The sequence below is a fragment of the Anomaloglossus baeobatrachus genome, chromosome 4 (assembly GCF_048569485.1).
Source record: "Anomaloglossus baeobatrachus isolate aAnoBae1 chromosome 4, aAnoBae1.hap1, whole genome shotgun sequence".
NCBI classification, from domain to species: Eukaryota; Metazoa; Chordata; class Amphibia; order Anura; family Aromobatidae; genus Anomaloglossus; species Anomaloglossus baeobatrachus.
The window spans coordinates 39605584-39629669 of NC_134356.1; the positions used below are offsets into that span (position 1 = coordinate 39605584).

The window sequence follows — 24086 nt, forward strand, 5'->3', positions numbered from 1 at the left end:
CGGGCCAGGCTAAAATGAGAATGGAGAGAAAATAGAGCATGACCTACTTTTCCTGACTTCTGGTGCGCTGCGAGTATATACAGGTTCTGTACAGAGAAATGTGGCGTTACGGCACGGAAAGGATGACTGCGAGCCTGAGGTTCTAATAAGTCAAAGTAAAGAACGGGTGTGCCGAAAGAAATAGCAAAGTTGAAGTTGTCAGACTGTGGTTGGTCAAAAACAAAACGTTACTGTCCTAAAGTTAACCCATCTGTCATCCGATGTTCGGCTCCACACACCTGGTGGCACGGCATCGTCACCCTTTGTTCACACCACAGAGTCTGACAAGCAACCTGAGGCTTTAGAGTTGTTCAGCCAGAGCTGGGCGTCGGCTGATTCAGGTTCAGTGGTCTTCAGCCCTGCAGGACTTAATTCCTGCAGACTGGTGAGCAGGGACTAAGAGCTCAGGTAGCTAATTGCCACCTGCAGCTGTCTGCTCCCTATTTAAAGCACGGCTTCCTTCCAGTAGGCACAGATAATAGCTTCAGCATTAGCTCCAGTGATCCTGGTCTTGGTGGTTATCCTGTTTATGGTGATCTGTGTTACGATGTGGTGTGAGCGTTTCCCTGTTGTGTGTTACTTCCTTCTCTTTTTCGTTGCTCCCCGGTAGACATATTGTCTCTCCTGTGTGTTGTGAGTGCTGTGTGTACGAGTTTTCGTTCTCCCTTGTCCATGTGATTTTGTGGGGTTTTGTTATTGTGTTTTACAGCCCGCACCAAGGGTGAGGGAGAGGGGGAGCAAGATCAGGGCTCGGACAGGAGTCAGGGTCATGCTGAGGGCTCGGACCTGACTACCATCAAGCCTACTTCCGAGATAAGGGATGTCGCAGGGACTCAAGTTTGAGGGCTAGCCTATGGTCCCCTGTTCTGTCATTACATACCCCATGTCACTTGCAATAAATATCAATTTATATACCTGGCGTAAATGCCCCTGTTCTCCTGAATCTGGCAATGTTTTTCTTTGGTTCCTGCTCCTCTCCGTTTCCAAGAAATTGCCTCATCTTCCATATATAGAAATCTAGTCTTGATATCCAAAGGGGTGTGATCCTCCAGAAGACATCCACAGAAAAATGTTGATGAACACACCCACTTGACTAACAAGATTAGATTTTTACGCAGGGATGAGGTGGCCATGTCTCAGGAATGGAGAGACGCAGGAACAAAAGAAAAACATCGCCGGATTCAGGAGAACAGCGGCATTTACGCCAGGTATATAAATTGATGGTTATTGCAAGTGATATAAAAACAATACCGGGTTCGGGTTCCAAAGTAGAAACTAAACCACTGACTGTAAATTCTCCGAAACAACAAGGTAAATCAATATTGATCACTACAAAAGTGTAGATGTGGTGGGCTGCGGGGGCATCTACCCATGGTGCTGGGTTCCTTGGCTACTGTACAAGCTAGAGAGGCTAAATGTGACAGGAAGCTCGATATCGATAAGTTATGGCATCACTTTTCTGTCAATAGGACTAGCAAAGCTAAGCATTGATGTGAAGAGCCACTAACAAAAGAATAAAATGGAGTCCTCTTCCAGTTCCGGTTAGCCCACCGTGCCTAACCACAAGGAGGACACTGCTAATATTTTTTCCTCGAACCTCAGCTAAGGTCCCACATTTTTATTTGCCGACGTTGTAAGGTTTTTACCACCCATTATAAAAACAATTCTAGTCCACATAGGGGTACAGAAATCCTATTAAAGCCATTTTGGCAGTATTTATGATATGAACAGCCTTGTCTACAGGCCGCCCATCCGTCTACTAGCCGAATGCAGAGCTTTTGCTAAAATTATTCTTTCAGGAATTTGAAAGTACACCAGTCCTGCTACACAAAACCAGTAGAAAAGCATGGCTGTGCAGAAACCAGTCTAAAATATCCCTATTCTCATGCTATGTAACTTAGTATCCATTCTTTTAGGTTATGTAATCTCCTCTTCACCAGCAATCTACCAGTACTATAGGAGCTGGAACATCTTTTCCCTCACTACCCAGCAAAGCAATATTCAATATATTTCCTTCCCTGAAGTAAAAGCCTGCCTCCTTGTTAAGTCTGAATGCAGTTTGACAGATAGGTGAGCAGAAGCAAAGATACAAAGACCAGCTCATATTTATTGTGTAGCGATAAAGCTTCTGCATCCAATAGAAAAACTAAAACCCGCAACCCACTTCCTTTAGAGAAACAAAGACTCACCCCCATTTCCTGTGAAGAAACAAAGACCAGCCCCCATTTCCTGTGAAGAAACAAAGACCAGCCCCCATTTCCTGTGAAGAAACAAAGACCAGCCCCCATTTCCTGTGTAGAGACAAACACTCCCACTTCCTATAGAAAGACAAAGACACTCCCCCACTTCCTGTAGAGAGACACAAACCCGCCTTCACTTCCTGTAGAGAGATAAAGATCCTCCACTTCCTGTACAGAGACAAAGACACGCCCACACTTTGTGTGGAGAAAGAAAGACTCACCCTCATTTCCTGTACACAGAGAAATAAAAACTCCCACTTCCTGTACATAGAAAGACAAACACATGCCCCCACTTCCTGTAGAGACACAATGAACCACTCCCACTTCCTGTACATAGACAAAGACCCGCCCCCACTTCCTGTAGAGACACAAAGAACCACTCCCACTTCCTGTACTGTTACAAAGACCCACCCCCACTTCCTGTAGACACAAAGAACCACTCCCACTTCCTGTACAGAGACAAAGACCCACCCCCACTTCCTGTAGAAGACAAAGAACTGCCTCTACTTCCTGTAAAGAGACAAAGACCCGCCTACACTTCCTGTAGAGAGACAAAGACCCATCCCCACTTCCTGTAGAGAGACAAAGACCCACCCCACTTCCTGTAGAGAGGCAAAGACCTATCCCCACTTCCTGTAGAGAGACAAAGACCCACCTCCACTTCTTGCAGAGAGTCAAAAACCTGCCCCCAAATTACACAGACGTATTGTTTACATGAAAGGATTTTAAAAAGTGGAGGTTTCTCTTCATGTATTGGACACAGTTTTGTATGACTGTGGAGGGGCTATAAGACAACAGATGCTCTTCCCGTATCATTATTTATTTATAGTCAGGGTATTTTTTCTACAATTTTCTCCTTGTTTTTTTCCCGTATCATACAGAGTCTAAAGGGGGCTTTACATGCTGCAACATCGCTAATGCGGAGTCGTTGGGGTCACGGAATTTGTGACGCACATCCGGCCGCATTAGCGATGTTGCTGCGTGTGACACCGATGAGCGATTTTGCATCGTTGCAAAAACGTGCAAAATCACTCATCGGTGACATGGGGGTCCATTCTCGATTATCGTTACTGCAGCAGTCCCGATGTAGTTCGTCACTCCTGCGGCAGCACACATCGCTATGTGTGACGCCGCAGGAACGAGGAATCTCTCCTTACCTGCCTCCCGGCCGCTATGAGGAAGGAAGGAGGTGGGCGGGATGTTCCGGCCACTCATCTCCGCCCCTCCGCTTCTATTGGGCGGCCGCTCAGTGACGTCGCTGTAACGCCGCACGGACCGCTCCCTTAGAAAGGAGGCAGTTCGCCGGTCACAGCGACGTCGCCGGGCAGGTAAGTATGTGTGACATGTCTGGGCAATGTTGTGCGGCACGGGCAGCAATTTGCCCGTGTCGCACAACAGATGGGGGCGGGTACCCACGCTAGCGATATCGGGACTGATATTGTGACGCCCTGGGCAAGCCAGGGGTCACAGGTCATTACACCACCACACCCTACATCCCAGTTAGGAACACCAAAGCTACTCAAATCCTTGTTGCCTTCCTCCAGGGGCTGATGTTCACACCAGGGGGTGGGCCAGGCGGTTGGCTCCGCCCACCGAGGAGTTCACAGCTCTGGAGGCGGGGAGAACCAGGCAGTTAGTTGAGCTAGGGAAGTGAAGGAGTAAACAGCTAAGTGAAAGTGAAGTGGTAGTGGAGCAAAGAAGAAAAGGAGTAAAAGTGAACGTAGAAAGACCTGAAGTTAGTCCAGCTAAGTGCAGGACAGTGTCAGCAAGGTCAGCAACAGCGGTGATCGTCTGGAGGGGGACTGCTCGGAGGTTGCTGGAAGGACCGCGGACGGGTAGTGGCCCGGCGGTCTGGAGCAGTATACGAAGGACAGTCAGCACCAGGGCAGGGGCCTCTCGGACCCCGGCAAGGCTAGGAGTTGCCTTAATTTGCCGAATCCGTCAGTGAAGGGGACGTCGATCCCCCAACAACCAAGTCCCGACTGAAGGCAAAAGTCCAACCATTAAGGAGGAACACCGCCACCGCCAGGGCACCAGTTCCTCAGGGCCAGCGTCTGCGGGCAAAGTAGGGCCCCTCCGGCCCATATCCAAGCCGGGGAGCGGGTTACCGGTGGGAACCCATCGCTACCAACACAGAAACACTAGGTGCAGGTCAAAGGGACATCACCGTTACCTACTGGGCGAGCAAGTGCAGCCATCCGTGGGAACCGTCTTTCCAGCCGTGTGGTTTACCGTAAAACTGTGTCAACGTCTCAGGCTGAGTGAGTACCACAGTGCCGCAAGGCACAGCGCTGCCCCCGCGTCCCTGCGCCCACCAGGCCCTGCACCTTCCACTCCATCACTGGGCCCCGGGATCACCAACCCCTACCCACGGAGGGGCAACACAACACCTGGCTGCTCCGCATCACCACTCCCGGGATCCCCATATTGAGCAGCGGTGGTGCTACAAATCACCACAACCGTGGGTGGCGTCACGGACAATAAACCATCCCCACACCCAACAACCCCCTTTCACTCACGGGCGAGGAGCGCCGCTAGAGTCCCCGGGATCCGGCCCACCGCTCGAGCCACCGAGCAGCAGCAGGCCGCAGCAGCCGCGGCAGCCGGACCCGAGTAGCAGTGGGAGAGCGCGGCTCCCCTCCTCCGCCCGCGACAATATCGCAGCGTGTAAAGTAGCCTTTATGCAAGAACATGAAATATCTCAGCAGATAAAGGGAAAAACACTAAGCAAAGTCAAACAATTAGCCCCTAAACACCACAATATTACTTTCCTGGCAAATATAGGTGGACTCTAGAACAATACATTCATTTGTATTCGCTAAATAAACCATAAATCATTACTAAACAAATGTTAGCTCCATCCATGGGCAGTTACACAGATCTGCACCAAAGCCAAATATCAGTACCTGTAGAAAATCCCGTTTTCTTGTGGCACTTAGTAAACTCGATGTTGAAGTAGGTGACCAGCGCGTGGATGTAGTCGTTCCGCTGCACTTGTAGGCAAAAGGCTGACGTGAAGGCTAATTCTTCAATCTTCACCGTGTAGATATCTATTTCCTGCGTCAAAGAATCATGAAGCCAACTTGTCAATATGTATAAAATTCCAATTACGTTTATGAAAATTACAATAGGAAATATATATATATATACCTCAAAAGTGGGGCATTATTGAGCCCTGAACTGCCAACAACCATTGGCACCTATAAATGGGGCTATCAGAAGTTTTTCCTCTAACTGCTTAAATGCAACAATCTCTATTGGCTGTGGCATCTCTAAGAGGTTTCAGCGCTTAGATTTAAGTGTTGTCAAAGAGCTGCATATGGTAGACTGTGCAAACCCCTTCATGGCAGCAGTGAGCTTCTAAGTGCTCCCTGTAGGCTGCAGTGGGTAGTCAAGATGTTATGTTTTAGATTATTTTTTATGCAGGGGATTTGGAGCTGTGTTTGGGTAAAATTATGTTCCCAATTACTGCTCTAAAGGGCTTAAAATGTTTTCGCAATTTAGAATTTTGTTGGAATTAGGGGAGTCCAAGTGGTTGGACCTTCTGCTTCATTGATAGAGTTGGGATGGAGTGGTGTAAACTATTCATTCTCTATGTATCACGGGGTATAAAATGACTAAGTAGAGTCACCTATACTAGCCCTCAGACTGGGGTCCCTGCGCTATCCCTTATGTCAGAGGTAGACTTGATGGTAGCGAGGTCTGAGTCTCCAGCATGACCCTGACTCCTGTCTGATGCCTGTTCTTACTCCCATTCTCCCACACCCTTGGGCCAGGCTGGGCACACTGTAACTAACCCCACAAATGACATGGACAGGGAAACAACACAAACTTGTACACGCTGCACACAAACGAGAGACAATACATGTATGGGAGGGAATAAAGTAAAAGGAAGGAAGTAAACGCACAACAAGGAAACTTCCACACCACTCAAATAATAAACTGCACATCACAAAAAATAGGTTAGCCACAAAGACTGGAATCGCAGGAGCATAAGCTGAGGCTATAATCGGCAGAAAACAAACAGACTCCCAGATAAATAAGAATTAGCAACTTGTGTCTCTAATAGCTCCACACCACTCCACAGGAATTAACTCCTGCAGGACTGGAAAGCAGTGAAAAAGACTCAGCCGAGACCCAGCTGAGACTGAGCAATTAGGAGACCTTAGGTTGCCTGTTGGACTCTGCAAAGTGAACAGAGTCCCCCGCTGCCACGGTAAACCGTGAGTGTGGACCTGAACACTGCACAATACTATGGGCCTGTAGAAAGAGCCAAGCCTTGTACTCAGTTATTTCCGATAGTCCCATTACACTCCCACCGCTCCATTATGATGGGTATTTCACTGCTCCGTTCTCTGGATCAGTGGAGATCTCAGCAGTTGGACCCAAAAGTCATCACCTATTGTTTAATGTTGGAGATAACTCTTTCATGGTCACTTGGAAATTGTTTTTGTTAAATCTCTCATTTTTGACATAGTAATTGCTTTCTGCATTGGATATCACCAAACCTTTATCAAACAGGAATTGGTCACCACTTGCTTTGGATCTACAATGTCCACCAGCGGTTCCCTCATGGCAACATCCCTGATACACGTCATGTCAAATCCATATACATTTTCCCACCCTGTCAACAAAAAAAAAGGCAAAACAAAAAGTTTAGTCTTCAGTAAGTTATACATAAGAAATAACCATTTTCCTGTACGGTTGGGTGGGTAGAGGAAGACAAGACTGGACCTTGGGTGCAAACAAGTAAGTGCGAGAACTTTATAATATAAGGGAAGGGGAATGGTTTCATAGTTTTCTATATGTAGATATCATTACAAATATACAACTCTCTGTATGTCCTAGTGGCCCTCACTGTGCCCTGATTTTTGTTTTTTATTTTTTTTGAATTTTGGAAATTCTCAGCAGTAAAAAAAACGATCACCATGAGGCCTTGACATGAGCGCAAACCCTCCTACAACATCTTCCAAAAAGAAGAGACCTCTTTGGAGAGAAAAGTCTCTGGTGCCTCCAAAAATGATCCAAGAAAGCATAGATTCTGGAACGTTTCCAGGGAGCTTTTACATCCAGGTGCCCATTCAAGGGATGGGAAATGGGGCGTAGAAGAGGGTGGTCTACCAAGTGGGCACGTTTATGTAAACTCTTCACTCGCCGAGTTCAATCAGTTGAAGACAAAGTTGTTGAGAAGCAAAGTGGACCCAGTCCATCGGTTACGACAGTAATCACTGGCCACTGGATGGGACCTGTGAAAAACTGCCTCTTACCTGAAGACATTCTTGACTCTTCTTTTGATTAGCCGGCTTGGCGCAATGTCATCTTTGCGGCATCATGCACATATGATATCGTGCCAGGCTGGCTAAATAAAAGAAGAGCCACAGATATGGCTAGGTAAGAGGCGCTTCTGAGGGCTCCTGTCCCATGACCACAGATTATTGGAGTGGCTATTGGGCCTGGTCTTGTGAATGAATTTTCCATGAACTCTATGTTAGCAAGAATTATGTAGATAAAACCCTATATGAGTGGTCTATGATTTCTATCACTCCTAGCATCAGAGGACTAACTTAAAGGGAACCTGTCACCACATTTGGCGACTATAAGCTGTGGTCACCACCAGTATGATCTTATATACAGCATTCTAGAATACTGTATATAAGAGCCCAAACTGCTCTGTAGAACGTAAAAAACACTTTTATAATACTCACCTAGGGGGGCAGCCTGATCCAATGGGTGTCGCTGCTCTCCGGTCCGGTGCCTCTTCTCTGTTGCGATCGCCATCTTCCTTCTTCCCAGCCCACTATGGTTGACGTGTCTACGTCATCCACACAACCCAACATTGCGGTCCTAAACAGGTGCACTTTGACTGCCCTCTTGAGGGCAGATCAAAGTACTGTAATGTACTGTAATGCGCAGACACAAGGAAAGGTTAAAGACCACCAGCGCATGCGCACTACAATGCTTTAATATGTCCTAAATAGGACAGATCAAAGTGTGCCTGCGCAGGACCTCAATGCTGGCTAGTATACATGATGTAGGACATGTCATGCACACGAGCCTTAGAAGAAGGAGGACGGCATTTGCCGCAGAGAGGAGGCGCCGGACTGGAGAGCAGTGACACACATCAGACCGGACCTCCCTCTAGGTGAGTATTATAAAAGTGTTTTTTACGTTATACACAGCAGCCTGGGCTCTTATATACAGTATTCCAGAATGCTGTATATAAGAGATCACTGGTGATGGTTGCAGCTTACAGTCACCAAATCTGGTGACAGGTTCCCTTTAAAGCTTCTGGACCATAAAACAAAATTTGCAACAGGACCCACCTATCATATGCGTTGCCCTTTTTTCTAACTGCTTTCTTATTTTGGGGTAGAGGGACCTACAGGCCTCCTTAAGGTTTTGTGTCCAAGTGTTACTGTTATCTCAAAACCACTGTTGTGGAGGTACTGCTGAAATGCACCCTTATGCATTGCACAGGGTGAAAGTTTGTACCAAAAATTAACATTCGATGGGAAGAAAAACTGCACCACAGGTCAATTTATTTTCCGGACTACTTATGAAGCAAATGGGGAATAATCGGTAAATTTTCATCGCCATACCAAGACTTAAACAGCCAAGAAATGTTGGCTATTGACAACTTTTTGAGTTTGTTGTCCAAGAGAATTTTTTGGAAATGTAGTGGCCAAACTCTTTCTTTAGGTCAAGCCCCCTCAAACACCAATAAAATCACAATTAGATCTCAAAGCAATTGTTTATGATGTTAAATATAGAACATCCTCCAGACAAGGGGGTTTAAAGTGGACCCGTCACTTTCCATAGATTTATAATTTTTTCTACCTGGTGTAAATGCCTCTGTTCTCCTGAATACGGCGATATTTTTCTTTTTTTCCTGCTCCACACCATTCCTGAGATATGGCCTCATCTTCCCTGTTTATGAATGTAGTCTTCTTACCAAGTGGGCGTGAACAGTAACTGTTCTGTTTACGATCACTTCCTGTTGACTAACAAGAGTAGGTTTATATACAGGAAAGAAGGTGCCACATCTCTGGAACGGAGAGGAGCAGGAACAAAAGAAAAACATCGCCGGATTCAGGAGAAGAGTGGCATTTCGAAAATGTAAAAAGAAATACATAATTATGGCAAGTGAAAAGTCCCCTTTAAGTGAGTCCTATTTTTTTTTCCAGAGAGTTGTCAAGCATTCCGTAGAGCCACAAGTCAAAAACCATGGTGAGATATAGTTAATGGTGTCATGAGTGATGCTGGAAAAAATTGTCATACTCACAGTGAATCTTGAAGTCCTTGTATTGCCTGTCTTCAATGGCAACGACATACAAAGCCGCGCGGTCAGGAAACATGAGCCCTCCAGGTTTCTGTTGATGAATTGTGGGGAAATGGGTCTCGTAATCTATTCACCTGACAAAGACATCACAGTTTGAACTGCACATATAAAATCCAGACAAGCAGCCCCTGCCCGCTCACTAGCCTCCATCACACTGTCACACACTGTTTAATATCTGAGTGGATATATCAGCCAGAGGCAAAACACAAAGATAAAAATGTCTCTCTAAATCAAAGTGGTTGTCATTCACGGAGAGGCTTATTGAAATGAAAGGTCTACCCGCTGACTGCACTCGCCGGTCACATCTGAAGACGGCACTTTAAGGATTTAAGAATAGCAAATAGCGAGCTCTCAGGTGATTCCGTTGGCGTTTCATTAAGGAAAATACAAAGTGGAAGGCTTTTTTTTTCTCAGAAAAGGTTTCTCTTTATGGTGACACAGCTTTTAAGTCTAGAATATCATCGATGTATCTCACCCTTTATATTATCTGTATCACCTGGGAATCTAAATGGTTATTCTAAATTCTCACCCTTTATATTATCTGTATCACCAGTGACTCTAAGGGGTACTTCTCACATAGCGAGATCGCTGCTGAGTCACAGGTTTTGTGACGCACCAGTGACCTCATTAGCGATCTCGCTGTGTGTGACACTAAGCAGCGACCTGGCCCCTGCTGTGAAATCGCTGATCGTTACACACTGTTCTGGTTCATTTTTTGCTCGTTGGTCTCCCGCTTTGCAGCACACATCGGCGTGTTTGACGGCGGGAGACCAATGAGCACCGACTCTGTGTGAGCAGCGTATGCCGTAACCAGGGTAAATATCGTGTAACTAAGCAAAGCGCTTTGCTAGTAACCCGATATTTACCCTAGTTACGTATACAGGGAGCCAGCACTGGCAGCCTGTAAGCGGTGTACGCTGGTAACCAGGGTAAATATCGGGTAACCAAGCAAAACGCTTTGCTTAGTTACCCGATATTTACCCTGGTTACCAAGCACAGCATCGTTACACGAGTCGCTGGTGGCTGGTCGCTGGTGAGATCTGCCTGATTGACAGCTCACTAGCGACCCTGTAGCGATGTACCAGTGATCCTGACCAGGTCGTATTGTGGTCGGAATCGCTGGTACGTCGTATAGTGAGACGGTACCCTAAATGGTTATTCTAATTTCTCACCCTTTATATTATCTGTATCACCAGTGACTGTAATGGTTATTCTAATTTCTCACCCTTTATATTATCTGTATCACCAGTGATTCTAAAGGATATTCTAATTTCTAACCCTTTATATTATCTGTATCATCAGTGAATCTACGGTAAATGGTTATTCTAATTTCTGACCCTTTATATTATCTGTATCACCAATGAATCTAAATGGGTGTCGTAATGTCTCACCCTTTATATTATTTATATCACTAGTGACTCTAATGGTTATTCTAATTTCTGACTTTTTATATTATTGGAATTATTGTATGTTATTACTTGAGAAAATATTTTTTTTACACTATTTTAGTGTGAACTTTTGTTATTAAAAATAGCACTAAACTTCATCTTCATTCCATCATTCAATTTCAGACCCACTCATATGCAGTTTTTGGCTTAATTCAATTTCAAGATTTATCTACAGTTGGAGTGTTACTCCCAGTAATTTAGGCTGGATGTGAGGTCTGTGTGTCTTTCCTAGTACTATAGACAGGATGAAAGGTCTTTGTGACTTTCCAAGTAAAATAGGTCAAATGTAAGATTTCTTTGTCTCTCCAAGTTATATAGTCTGAATGTGAGCTCTTTGTGTTCTTCCCAGTAATATAGGCTGGATGTGAGGTCTGTGTGTATCTCCCAGTGATATAGGTTGGATGTGAGTTCTGTGTGTCTCTCCTTGTAATATAGGCTGGATGTGAGGTCTGTGCGACTCTCAGTAATATAGGCTGGATGTGAGGTCTGTGAGTCCCTCTCGGTAATATAGGCTGGATGTGAGGTCTGTGTCTCTCCCAGTAATATAGGCTGGATGTGAAGTCTGTGTGTCTCCCAGTAATATAGGCTGGATGTGAGGTCTGTGTGTCTCTCTCAGTAATATAGGCTGGATGTGAGGTCTGTGTGTCTCTCTCAGTAATATAGGCTGGATGTGAGGTCTGTGTGTCTCTCCCAGTAATATAGGCTGGATGTGAGGTCTGTGTCTCTCCCAGTAATATAGGCTGGATGTGAAGTCTGTGTGTCTCCCAGTAATATAGGCTGGATGTGAGGTCTGTGTGTCTCTCCCAGTAATATAGGCTGGATGTGATCTCTGTGTGTCTCTCTCAGTAATATAGGCTGGATGTGAGGTCTGTGTGTCTCTCCCAGTAATATAGGCTGGATGTGAGGTCTATGTGTCTCTCCCAGTAATATAGGCTGGATGTGAGCTCTGTGTGTCTCTCCCAGTAATATAGGCTGGATGTGAGCTCTGTGTGTCTCTACCAGTAATGTAGGCTTGATGTGAGGTCTGTGTGTCTCTCCAGTAATATAGGCTGGATGTGAGGTATCTGTCTCTCCCAGTAATATAGGCTGGATGTGAGGTCTGTGTGTCTCTCCCAGTAATATAGGCTGGATGTGAGGTCCGTGTGTCTCTCCAGTAATATAGGCTAGATGTGAGGTCTGTGTATCTCTCCCAGTAATATAGGCTGGATGTGAGGTCCGTGTGTCTCTCCAGTAATATAGGCTAGATGTGAGGTCTGTGTCTCTCCCAGTAATATAGGCTGGATGTGATCTCTGTGTGTCCCTCCCAGTAATATAGGCTAGATGTGAGGTCTGTGTGTCTCTCCCAGTAATATAGGCTGGATGTGAGGTCTGTGTGTCTCTCCCAGTAATATAGGTTGGATGTGAGCTCTGTGTGTCTCTCTCAGTAATATAGGCTAGATGTGAGGTCTGTGTATCTCTCCCAGTAATATAGGCTGGATGTGAGCTCTGTGTGTCTCTCCCAGTAATATAAGCTGGATGTGAGGTCTGTGTGTCTCTCCCAGTAATATAGGCTGGATGTGAGGTCTGTGTGTCTCTCCAGTAATATAGGCTGGATGTGAGCTCTGTGTGTCTCCAGTAATACAGGCTGTTTGTGAGCTCTATATACATCCAGGGTGCTGTTTTTTCATTAGCTCATATAACAGAACAGTTTCTATCCTGAAATTATTTCTTCCTCATATGCTTTCCTCCTTGCCTGTTTTCTCTGTTCTGCTTGTAGATGATTTGCCATCTCTCCATTCTGTGGAGATCTCTGTACAACTTAATCCTATTGCAATTCTTAAAGCATCCATAAATGAGAGCTGTGTCATTCTCCCCTAGGGAGCCAAACGGCGCATGGCGAAACAGAAGGAAAGGGGTATATTGCCACTAATGACAACAAGAAGGGTATCCTCTTACCCTTACCCTAAGCAATGAGCTCCCTAATGTCCCTAGATGTGTTCTTTCACCCCATGCGGCAATCACATTCTTACCCTTGACTCACCCTAAGCATGGCCCTGACTAGTGCGCAGGGCAGCAGGAACACTAGTCATGCTCTATGAGAAAGACACCAAAAGGAATTAGACAGACGGGTAAACAAAACTTCCTGGCCCTTATATCCAGGATACACATCCAAAGCGACTTTTCTTTCCTAGGCTCACACCTGCACACCAATACCAAGATAAATCAAGCTATCACTGGCAACTCCCCAAGCTAAGGGGTGAATTGTTTACACCAGAGGGAATAAAACAGAGCAGCTGACACAGACCAGGTCGGAAGGCCTCAGGGGAAAAAAGACTAGCTTTAACCTTTACTAATGTGTATGGGTTTTTTTTAACTCTGAGAAAAGGAATTGTGAGCAGAAAGAGCTGGAGAACCAGGAGCAGGAGCTCTGATGGATTTGTAACATTTTTGCGGATCACTCATTTCAATAATGAACTTACAGACTCCGTGGCAGCAAAATGGTAGAACAAATTTACTGAAGATGATTTTAGAAACTTGCTTAACTTTGCCTTTAGGAAGCAAAACAAAAATTGGGCAGAGTCATTTAATGCATAAAAAAATCCACTTACCAGCCACTTATCCCGGGCAAAGATGACAGTGTTGAGCATCGACTCATAGAAGAGGCAGTATCCCATCCACTCCGTGATGATGATGTCCACTTTATCTACCGGTAACTCCACCTCTTCAACTTTACCCCTAAATATTGTGATTACTGAAAAACGTACAGAAAAGCGCATTGTGGCAATAATGAAAAGCTTTGTCTTACCGGTGTCATGAAAAAGTATAAACAGCAAAATCAACCGCTAATATTTTGGTGCCAATCAGCTTGGCCATAAATGGGGTGGAGCTAAAAATTCCCGTAAATGATGGCAAAGTCTATCTGGTCAAAGAGGTGGAGACTGCAGAGTCAAGTCAAGCTGTCTGGAGCCATTTCTTGCCCTAATTGACTTCCTGTCACGCTGTACAAAGGGCTGGTGAGAAGTAGTACAGCGTATTCCCCACTAGGTGGCAGCAGTGTAGTGAAGGAGAGTCAAAGTAACACTGTAACAGAAGGGAGGCTGAAGTACAGCAGAGTAACCTCAGCAGGTAGTTCACAGGCGAACCACCAGGGGGCAATAGAATAGTCAAGCAGTCAGGGTCTATCCAGAAAGTCAAGATCAGGTCAGAAAACAGAACCGAGGTCGGATGCCGGGAGATCAGGTATGTTGAGGGGAACACAAAGGGCACAGGGAACAGAAGACAAGACCGAAGGGTGAGGAGACACAAACATGGGAAGAGGATGAACCAGGATGGGTAAACATCTGACAGGTGCGGGAAGACTGGGATTAGGACAGAAGGACGAATGGGGGAGGGTCCAGGTCAGAACACGGTAACTAGGAGTCAGATCAAACAGCAAATCTCACCAGAGCCAGTCACAGGCTGCAGAGCAAAACTATAACCAGCACCAGATATAGTGTCTCCTGAAACCAGAACGAGGCTGATGGGAGTTAACCCCTGATATGATCAAGCCGGGTCTGGGAAATTCCGGAATACCGGTCCTCGATCATGACACTTCCGTGAAGGCTGGGCTTGAGATGATTTTCCTTGTTCTCAAAATTGTCAATCATGGGTGGGAAAAAGGCATGGGCAGCCTTGACTTTGATTCTGTATAAGCTCCACCTCCTTGACTTCTATTTATTTTGAATACAGTACCAGCAGGTCCTGCACTTGATTTTAAGCAAAACCAAATTTACTAATTTTACAGAGCCTAATCTGCCAGTAATGTATAATAAGATGACTCTGCTGATCTGGTCCTAGTCTATACAGTAAAGCTGTCAAGTGAGTAGCAAAAAACAGGAAGTTTATGCATTCTGCTCTGTAATATCTGGAATATTTTAAGACTCCTCCATGTGGACAATAAAAAAAAAAAATCACCTCTAAAAGATTTTAATCAATATATTTATAATAAAAAATGATTTACATAGTTATTTGCTGATTATACAGTACATTTCTATCCCTTTTAAAATCCCCGTAGGGTAATTGTGATTTATTAGGGATTTGCTCTTTTCACAATTCGCTGACCAAACGTGAATTTTCTTTTTAGAAATCAGTTCACATAAATGCCCCAATGTTCTTTTATTTTCTCTAAAAATAGCATAGATTATCTCATAATTCTTTCTGCAATATCTGCCAGATAAAGTCCTGTTTTACTTCTTACTAATATTATAACATCAGAACACATGGAGGGTGCGGAGCTTATGTCAGATCAACTGTTCTTGATTAATGCCGGCTGTTCCACCAATAGATGTGGATATATGAAAAACCGGCGACTAATACACCGATAATAAAGATTTATATCAGGGACAGATAAAAGAAAAATGATATGAAGCAGAGGCAGGTAAGAAACTGGATAGGCAGACAAATGGAAGATGATAGATAGATAGATAGATAGATAGATACATAGATAGATAGATAGATAGATAGGATGTCTACAGTGATACATGGTGGAGGTTCGGTAATATCTACAGTGAAGCATGGTGGAGGCTTGGAGATGCCTACAATGAAGAATGACGAGGGCTCGGTGATGCTTACAAGGATAAAAGAAAAATCATATGAAGCTTGGCAGGTAAGAAAATGGATAGGCAGACAAATGGAATATTACAGAAATAGATAGATAAATAGACAGACAGGATGTCTGGTGGGGGCTCGGTGATGCCTACAGTGAAGTTTGGTGGGTACTCGTTGATGCCTACAGTAAATGGTGGTGGTTCATTGATGCCTACAGTGAAGCATGGCTGTGGTACAGTGATGCCTACAGTGATGCATGGCAGGGCTTGGAGATGCTTACAGTGATGCATGGTGGGGGCTTGGTGATGCCTATTGTGAAGAGTGGTGGGGGCTTGGTGATGCCTACAGCCAAGCATAGTGGTGGTTTGGTGATCCCTACATTGAAGCATGGTGGGGGCTCTGTGATGCCTACAGTGAAGGATCGTGGTGGTTCTGTGATCCCCACAGTGAAGCATAGTGGTGGTATGGTGATGCCCACAGTGAAACAAGGCAGTGGCTCGGTGATGCCTACAGTGAAGTTTGGTGGGTACTCGTTGATGCCTACAGTAAAGGATGGTGGTAGTTTGTTGATGCCTACAGTGAAGCATGGCAGTGGTACAATGATGCCTACAGTGAAGCATGGCAGTGGTATGGTGTTCCTTACAGTGAAGCATGGCAGGGGCTTGGAGATGCTTACAGTGAAGCATGGCAGAGGCTCGGTGATACATACAGTGAAGCATGGTGGTGGCTTGGTGATGCCTATAGTCAAGGATGGTGGTGCTATGGTGATGCCCATAGTGAAATATGGCAGTGGCTCAGTGATGCCTACAGTGAAGCATGGCAGAGACTCGGTGATGCCTACAGTGAAGTTTGGTGGGTACTCCTTGATGCCTACAATAAAGGATGATGGTGGTTCGTTGATGCCTACAGTGAAGCATGGCGGTGGTACAGTGATACCTACAGTGAAACATAGCAGTGGTACAGTGATGCCTACAGTGAAGCATGCCAGGGCTTGGAGATGCTTACAGTGAAGCATGGCAGAGGCTCGGTGATACTGTACATACAATTAAGCATGGTGGGGGCTTGGTGATGCCTATAGTGAAGCAAGGTGGGGGCTTGGTGATGCCTACAGTCAAGGATGGTCGTGATTTGGTGATCACTACATTGAAGCATGGCGGGGGCTCCGTGATCCCTACAGTGAAGCATGGTGGTTGTATGGTGATGCCCACAGTGAAACATGGCAGTGGCTCAGTGATGCCTACAGTGAACCATGGCAGTGTCTCGGTGATGACTACAGTAAAGCATGGCAGTGGCCTGAGGATGCCTACAGTGAAGCACGGTAGATGGACTACAGATAGATAATAGACAAAGAGAAAAAATATAGGAATCTCTATCTGTCTATCTATATCTATCACTATTTGTCTCTTTTTCTGTTTATCTATTTCTATCCTCTATTTCTGCATTTTTATTAAATTTTGACATTTTTATTAAAACAGTGGGAAAAACTGTAAAGCACTTATTCTCTACCTCCTGCCGGATCCTGGATTGTTTTCTGTATAAAGCATTGATGTTTTGTGGCACATACTGACAGGACAGTGGGAGTTATCAACCTTGCACATTGTCTGGAGCCTCCAAGGCGCACGTCACGCTGAGAGTTACAATCATCACTTCTATTTTATCAAAAATAAATGAATGTCTGAAGAAATCATGGACGATTTCAACAACGGTTGAATAACATCTCTTTTTCCTGCACAACAGGTGAGGTTCAGTCTCAAATATGCAGATGCGTGACATTAATTCTATAATTAATAAATAGTAATTCTCATTCGAGCCTCCCTCATCCGGGACGAGCCCCCAAGGTCAGATCTGCTTATGTTATCCATCCACATGATGATCATTTCCCCCAGAGTGAAAAATTCAACATTCCATTTGAAAAAGGAATCAAAAAACGATATCCCCCGTAAAGAAAAGCTATCATTAGAATTACCTCTATAAACTATATACCACCATTATTGATCTCAAAGGATATTATATCTATTCATTACTTCTTTTACCAAATACATTAAAAAAAATTGTATATGGATGAAGGCTGAAGTGTCTGCAAGGTGTATCTATGTTGGGGGAGACCTACAGTGGGTCTCTCAGGGTCTTGGAGGAGGATTCCGAATTAGATCTGCACAGATGTATATAAACCAAGAAATGACCACACAGAGATGTATTTCTAGTTGGGAGAAGCACTATGGAGTTCTTCTAACCCTTGTATTAAAACCATTGTATAAATATGCTGCTTACTCAGGACATTCACGTTATCTATTAACCCACCAACTAGCTTGGGCATAGTTCATTCCCTTGTTTGAACAGTCTTTCCTATATGTCAGCAATATTCGTTAGCAAAGCATTCGTCTAGATGTGGACAAGAGTCTATGCAAGAAAGTCAGTTACTTATTCATGAAACTAAAGACTTGTTCTAACCGGTTTCCAGTGTATCTGCTTTTCTTCACCCTAAGCATGGTTTGTTTCAATTACTCATTTTTGTCAGATAACAGGAGAGAAGCATTTTTAAAAACCGCGCCAAACCACAGGAGTCCAGATGATGTGATAAAATTCTTCCCTTTATTTTCACAGGTCTACGCGTTTCGAGGACATGTCCGTCCTCTTCCTCAGGACAATGTGCAATACTATAGCCAATAGTATTACTTTACTCATTTTTAGCATTTCAGTTAAGTATACAGGACAAAACAGTATAAAGATTATATATGAAGACAGATCATCTTATTATATTATCATATTATACTGGAGAAACGATTCAAAGCCTAGGCCTTCACATCGAGGCCCTCCAAGTGTCCTGATCAATATTTACTAAGAACCCTTTCACACTGCGTTTTGTCCACGCTCGGTGGTCCCGCTGCGGTTTGCGTCAGAACCCCCTGCAAAATGACATTTAAATGCATGCGCCAATGGGGCCATTTAATATAGTGGTGCAGATGGAGTCACCGTGTGCTGTGTGAATCATTTTTGGGCGTACACGCCTACCGAAGGTGGAAAACTAGGTGCAGCTTATTACGCTTTTATGGCAAACACGCCTGAAGATTATGCCCGTTGGCGCATATGTACGAAACCAGTTTTGTGTGGAGGTTTGGACATAAGCCCTGACAGGACCACTGATCTTGTGGAAAGGTGCTGTAATGTACCAGCAGGGGAAGCGGGAACTACTGGTACATGCAGGGTGGTGATGACTCTACTAGGTGTCACTAGCTCCACCTGTGGATCCGTCGGAGAAAGTCGGAGTCAAGGGCAGCCAGGTCAGAAGTCGAGAGGTATCATCAGGGACCAGAGGAGAACTATACCGGAGTCAGTAACAAGCCGAAGTCAGGAGCCAAGAGAGCAGGTAGTATTGGGGGAACACAGAGATGAAACAACAGAGAAGAGGCTGGAGAGGAAGGATGGAAGCAGTCAGGAATATGGGAGTTAGGGAGAGCTGAGAGATATTGTCAGGGACCGGAGGAGAACTATACCGAAGTCAATAGCAAGCCGAGGTCGGGAGCCGGGAGAGCAGGTAGCAGTGGGGTAACATAGAGAAGGAACAACAGAGAAGGGGCTGGAGAGGGAGGATGGATGCAGTCAGGAGAACCAGCGAACACACTGCAGAGCAGAACTATAACTGTCGCTGATCCGATGGAAATGACACCATGATAAGGTGTCGGGAACAAGGCATGGAGGGATAGACTCCTCCCACCAGCCACGCTCCAGAAAACACCGACCACCAGAACAGGCACCAATGACATCTCTGCAACAGCAGAGATAAACATCAATCGTGACAGACGCAGTGAGAAATAGCTCTGAGCCCACCACTGGTTTATTCATTAATGTAATATCTTTGGCAAAATCTTTCACTTTTTCACTTTGAGAGGAGAACTAAAAACTAGCGCATGCGCAGAGTATTTACCTTTGTGATTAGAATAACTAAATTTTGCCTGGACGTGAATTTGAATTGATGGTCAGGAAATGAGCCAAGAATCAGCGCATGCACAGACCAAAATGGATTGGATTGTCCATATTAAGGCAGACACTTTGCGCATGCGGCATTTTTCAACTCACTGTCACGGTTGTCTCTTTCGGATATTAGTGACGGGGTCAGGGTTGGAGTCTCTCAGTTTCATCTGAGGCCTTACACATTAAGTGTGTGTTTTTCTTTTGGCAGTTGCAGGGTTAATGTCTATTCTTCTTGCCTGCAGCAGCTCATTTACTCTGCCTAGTTGTTTTCCCTAATGAGGTCTTCCTATCTGAATAAATACCCTCTGCTCCCAGCAGAGGGAGTTGGTTATTCAGTTCAGTCTGGAGGTAGGCCTGGAGCTGTGAGGAGATGGTTACTGCTGCTGTCTGCTGCTCTGGTGTGTGAAAGTAGTCTGTTTAGTTACATTCTCCTTTGTTTTGTTACAACTTTTGTAGTCCCCGGTGTTTGTTATATGTGTGCATGAGTTTTTTTGTTACCACTGTCTGAGTATATTTGTCGGTAGGGTTTCTGACTTCTGTCCTGGTTCGTCTCCTTGGGTGGTGGGTTGTGGTCCAGGGAGTCTTACCATCAGGGCCAAGGACAAGAGATAGGGAGATGTTGAGGGCTCAGACCTCGCTACCTTCAAGCGCACCTCTGGGTTGTGGGAAAGCCTAGGGTACGCTCTGATCGGAAACTGACCAGGATGCTTTAACGATTCAGATATACCCCGCAAACTCTCCAGCCTTTACTTGCATATGGCGCTGTTTTTTTTTTTAGATTTTTAATTGTTAAAGGCATGCCACAGTACAATTGAATAATAGGTAATCCATAAAGGGCACAAATGTTGGTGGGGGAAGTGTATAGGGGCATATTCTGCTGACAGGAACCTTTTAACGCAGTGCACCGAGATACACAGCATGGAGCTTCAACTTATGTAGGAATAAAAAAACTTAGTCTTAATTCAATAACACCACAAGGGCATTGCATCCATTGATAGATGAGATATGATAGCTTTGGGAGCGAGGGCTGAAAAGCGCAGTGGTGTGAAGCAACCCGGCCATCACTTTGATGGATAGGTATTTATAAGAAACAAAATTAAAAGAAAATAATGGAAAATCCCCATATTCAATTCTTATCTACAGATATCTCTGTAACAAGTATGTGTACCGGCTGCCATACAATCACTGCTTCCTCCTTAGGTGTAACCATATTTTATGGAGCTGTCATGGCTGAAATGTAATTTCATACAATGACAGGTAGAAAAACACTTAAGGGAAAAATAGATTTATTTTTTTCAGCAAAGTGAATAACATGATATAAAAAACCAAACCAACAAAAAAAAACAACCCATATATTAAATTGTAAAAATCACTGAGATGCAATACCAGACATGACCTTAAAAATAGGAGGGCGCTGTTACTGGAATTTTTTATAATATTAATTAATTTTTATAGAATATTATTGTAAAGACAAAAATATTTATTATTATTTAAATATTCATAGTATAGTATATTTATAGTATAAATATAATTATTAGCATTTATTATTAGTATAGTTTAATATTATTTGTTTTTTTAATATTAATTCATTTTTATAGAATGTTTTCGGGAAGACAAAAATATTTATACTTATTATTAGTATAAATATACTATTATTATTTAAATATTTACAGTATGGTATATTTATAGTATAAATATATTATTATTATTATTACAGATTAATATTATTTGTTTTATAATATTAATTTTTATAGAATATTTTTGGAAAGAAAAACATATTTAGACTTATTATTAGTATACATATATTATTATTTAATATTATTATTATTATTATTATTATTATTATTATTATTATTGTAGAAAAGTATATGTCTGCATAGGAGCTGTATACATAAAACGGTGATGATGATTATTATTATTATTATTATTATTATTACAGTTTAATATTTGTTTTAGAATAGTACCGTAATGAAGTTTTTACAATGTTTTTGGAAAGGCAAAAACATTAAGACTTATTATTAGTATAAATATAATAATATTATTATAATTTAATATTTGTTTTATAATATTAATTTTTATAGAATATTTTTCGAAAGACAAAAATATAATATTAATTAAGTTTTATAGAGTGTTTTTGGGAGTACAAAAATATTTAGACTTATTAGTATTAATATATTATTATTGTTTATATATTTATAGTATGATATATTTATAGTAAATATATAAGTATTAGTATTATTATTAGTATAATACTAGGGCAGAGAGTACTTTGCCTCGCGATACTGCAATGTTCATGAATCTGGGCAAAATCTTGCGACTGCGCAGAGACATTGCGGGCTCGCACAAGCGCACTTTGCTTTTCTCTATTGCGGGCAGAGCCAAAAACATTCGGGCGCCTACTTGAGCTGTTGAGTTCTCTGCACAGATACGAGATTTTGCCTGACGATGGGGAAGACATGAATGTAGCCAGGCAAAATCTCGCGCCTGCGCAGAGACATTGGAGGCTCGCGCAGGCGCTCTGATGTTTTTGACTCTGTCCGCAATAGGCCAGAGCGAAGTGCACCTGCACAAGGACGTTGCCGGCTCGCGCAGGTGCACCGATTTTTTTTGGCTCTGCCTGCAATAGGGCAGAGAGAAGTGCGCCTGCGCGAGCCAGCAGTGTCTCTGCTCAGGTGCGAGATTTTACGCGGCTATGTGGATGGCGCCGAAGGCGTCATCCACGTCAATCATCAAAGGAGGACGGTGATCAGCGTTGAAAGGAGGAACAGGTGCCGCATAATAGGACACCCATCAGACCAGACCCATCCATTAGCATACATGGCGGAAGATTTTAAAAAGGTACTTTTAGGGTCTACAGGCAGGTCAGGGGGTAACGTGCACCTTTATGGACTGCAGCACAGGCGCTGCTTAAGGTGCTAGTGTTGGTTTAGAACTCAAAAATCTGGTGACAGGTTCCCTTTAATCTTTGGAAAATGGGTAAAACAGTAGATTATTATAAAGGGAGCATATGAGCTATAAACAGTATGCAATAAGCTCCCCCTACTGGTGGCTGCAGGTAGTTAAAAAATTATCACTCTTAATTTATGTTTATGCAGGGGATTTGGAGCTTTGTATCAGAAAACAAACTAGCTTCCGCTCCTATTTCATCCGTACTCGCCCTTTAACTGTCAGGCAAATTCTGATTTGCTAATAACACAAAATAATAGTTTGTAATGGACGTAAAAGTAAATCAGAAACGGTTTTCAAGGTTTTCTACGAAACGTGCATAAAAGGGAACATGTCTACGTGTGGGAACACGAGCACATTCCTGGATGCCTTACTGTTGTCAAGATGGTTGGCCTTGATGATTTTTTCAGAATAGTCGGAAACGCTGGAACATTCAATCTGAGCAAAAAAACAGAGAAAGCAAAACAGGTCAGAGATTCTTCTACATAAAAAAGAACAAACTGCGTTTACATACATTCCACTCTCAAGCATTTTGTGATAGTACATAAGGTCTGACCCTCACGTGTCTCTGTGTCTCTCCTCGTCTTTTCATTTAGATAATTGATGTGAACTGTTGATGATTTCACTGTTGGGAGATGTTCATTACGTAGGTGTCTGTACGTGGCGACACCGTGGTTGTGGGGTGAATTGCTAGCATGTCATGATTATATATCGAATTTGCATTTTTGGAAAGAAAGTTTTTTGCAAGCATCGTCGACTGTCATGTCAGATTCTGACATTGCCTTCTAACTTCTCTAACGTCTGTGATCAGTGAAGAGAGACTCAGGCGTCGACCCACAGACTTGAAGATCATAGGCAGGCTAGCAAGAGTTAATCTCTGCTGGTCTGCTTATTAATCTCCTTTAGTCACATGCTATAGGAGAGCAAGTCACATTCGCTCTCCTCCTGTATATGCTGGCTGGACTATTGCTTAATGCCAGCTATAGCTTTTCTATACTGGTCTGGAGAGGTGGTTTTATTAAGACTTACTGGTGACTGTGTGCATTATTGTTGTGAGCACTTATGATGTTAACCCTTGTTGTCCATTTGTTGCTGCCTAGCTGTAATAATCCAGCAGGGGGAGCCGGAAAGTCCTGGAGTATGTAAGGAGGTAGTAAATGTATTATACCAGCAGGGGGAACTGGCACTCCAATTATGCTGGGAAACTGAAAAATCCACTAGGTCTAACTAGCTGCACCTGTGGATCAGAAGGGGATAGTCATACGGGCCGGGGTTTGAGCCAGGAGATCACGTGGTACCAGGGATGAGGCGGAGCCAGAGTCAAGGAAGAGCCGGGTCAGAAGCCATTAAAGAACGGCAGGGACCAGAGGAGAAGAATTATCGAAGTCTGTCACCAGCCGAGGTGGGAGTCGGGGGAGCAGGTGGTAGTGGGGTAAAACAGAAAATTAACAACCAAAAGAGGACTGGAGGGGGAGGACAGATGTCCCGCTCATGCTCCCCAAAGTCCTGTTCCTGGTCTCAGGAGTCTGACTCTGA

The 24086-nt window shown here is 43.9% G+C and overlaps 1 protein-coding gene across 3 annotated transcripts in view; it reads right to left on the reverse strand.

Moving 5' to 3' along the window:
- Positions 1 to 24086, reverse strand: part of PRMT8 (protein arginine methyltransferase 8) — a 220606-nt gene that overhangs the window by 37727 nt on the left and 158793 nt on the right. For all 3 annotated transcript variants that reach the window (XM_075344263.1, XM_075344262.1, XM_075344264.1), the window contains exons 4-8: positions 22925 to 22988; positions 13655 to 13797; positions 9562 to 9649; positions 6788 to 6903; positions 5186 to 5336 (exon numbers count right to left, since the gene is read on the reverse strand). In XM_075344263.1, coding sequence (XP_075200378.1) covers positions 5186 to 5336; positions 6788 to 6903; positions 9562 to 9649; positions 13655 to 13797; positions 22925 to 22988 — 562 coding nt within the window. The remainder of the gene's footprint in view (positions 1 to 5185; positions 5337 to 6787; positions 6904 to 9561; positions 9650 to 13654; positions 13798 to 22924; positions 22989 to 24086) is intronic.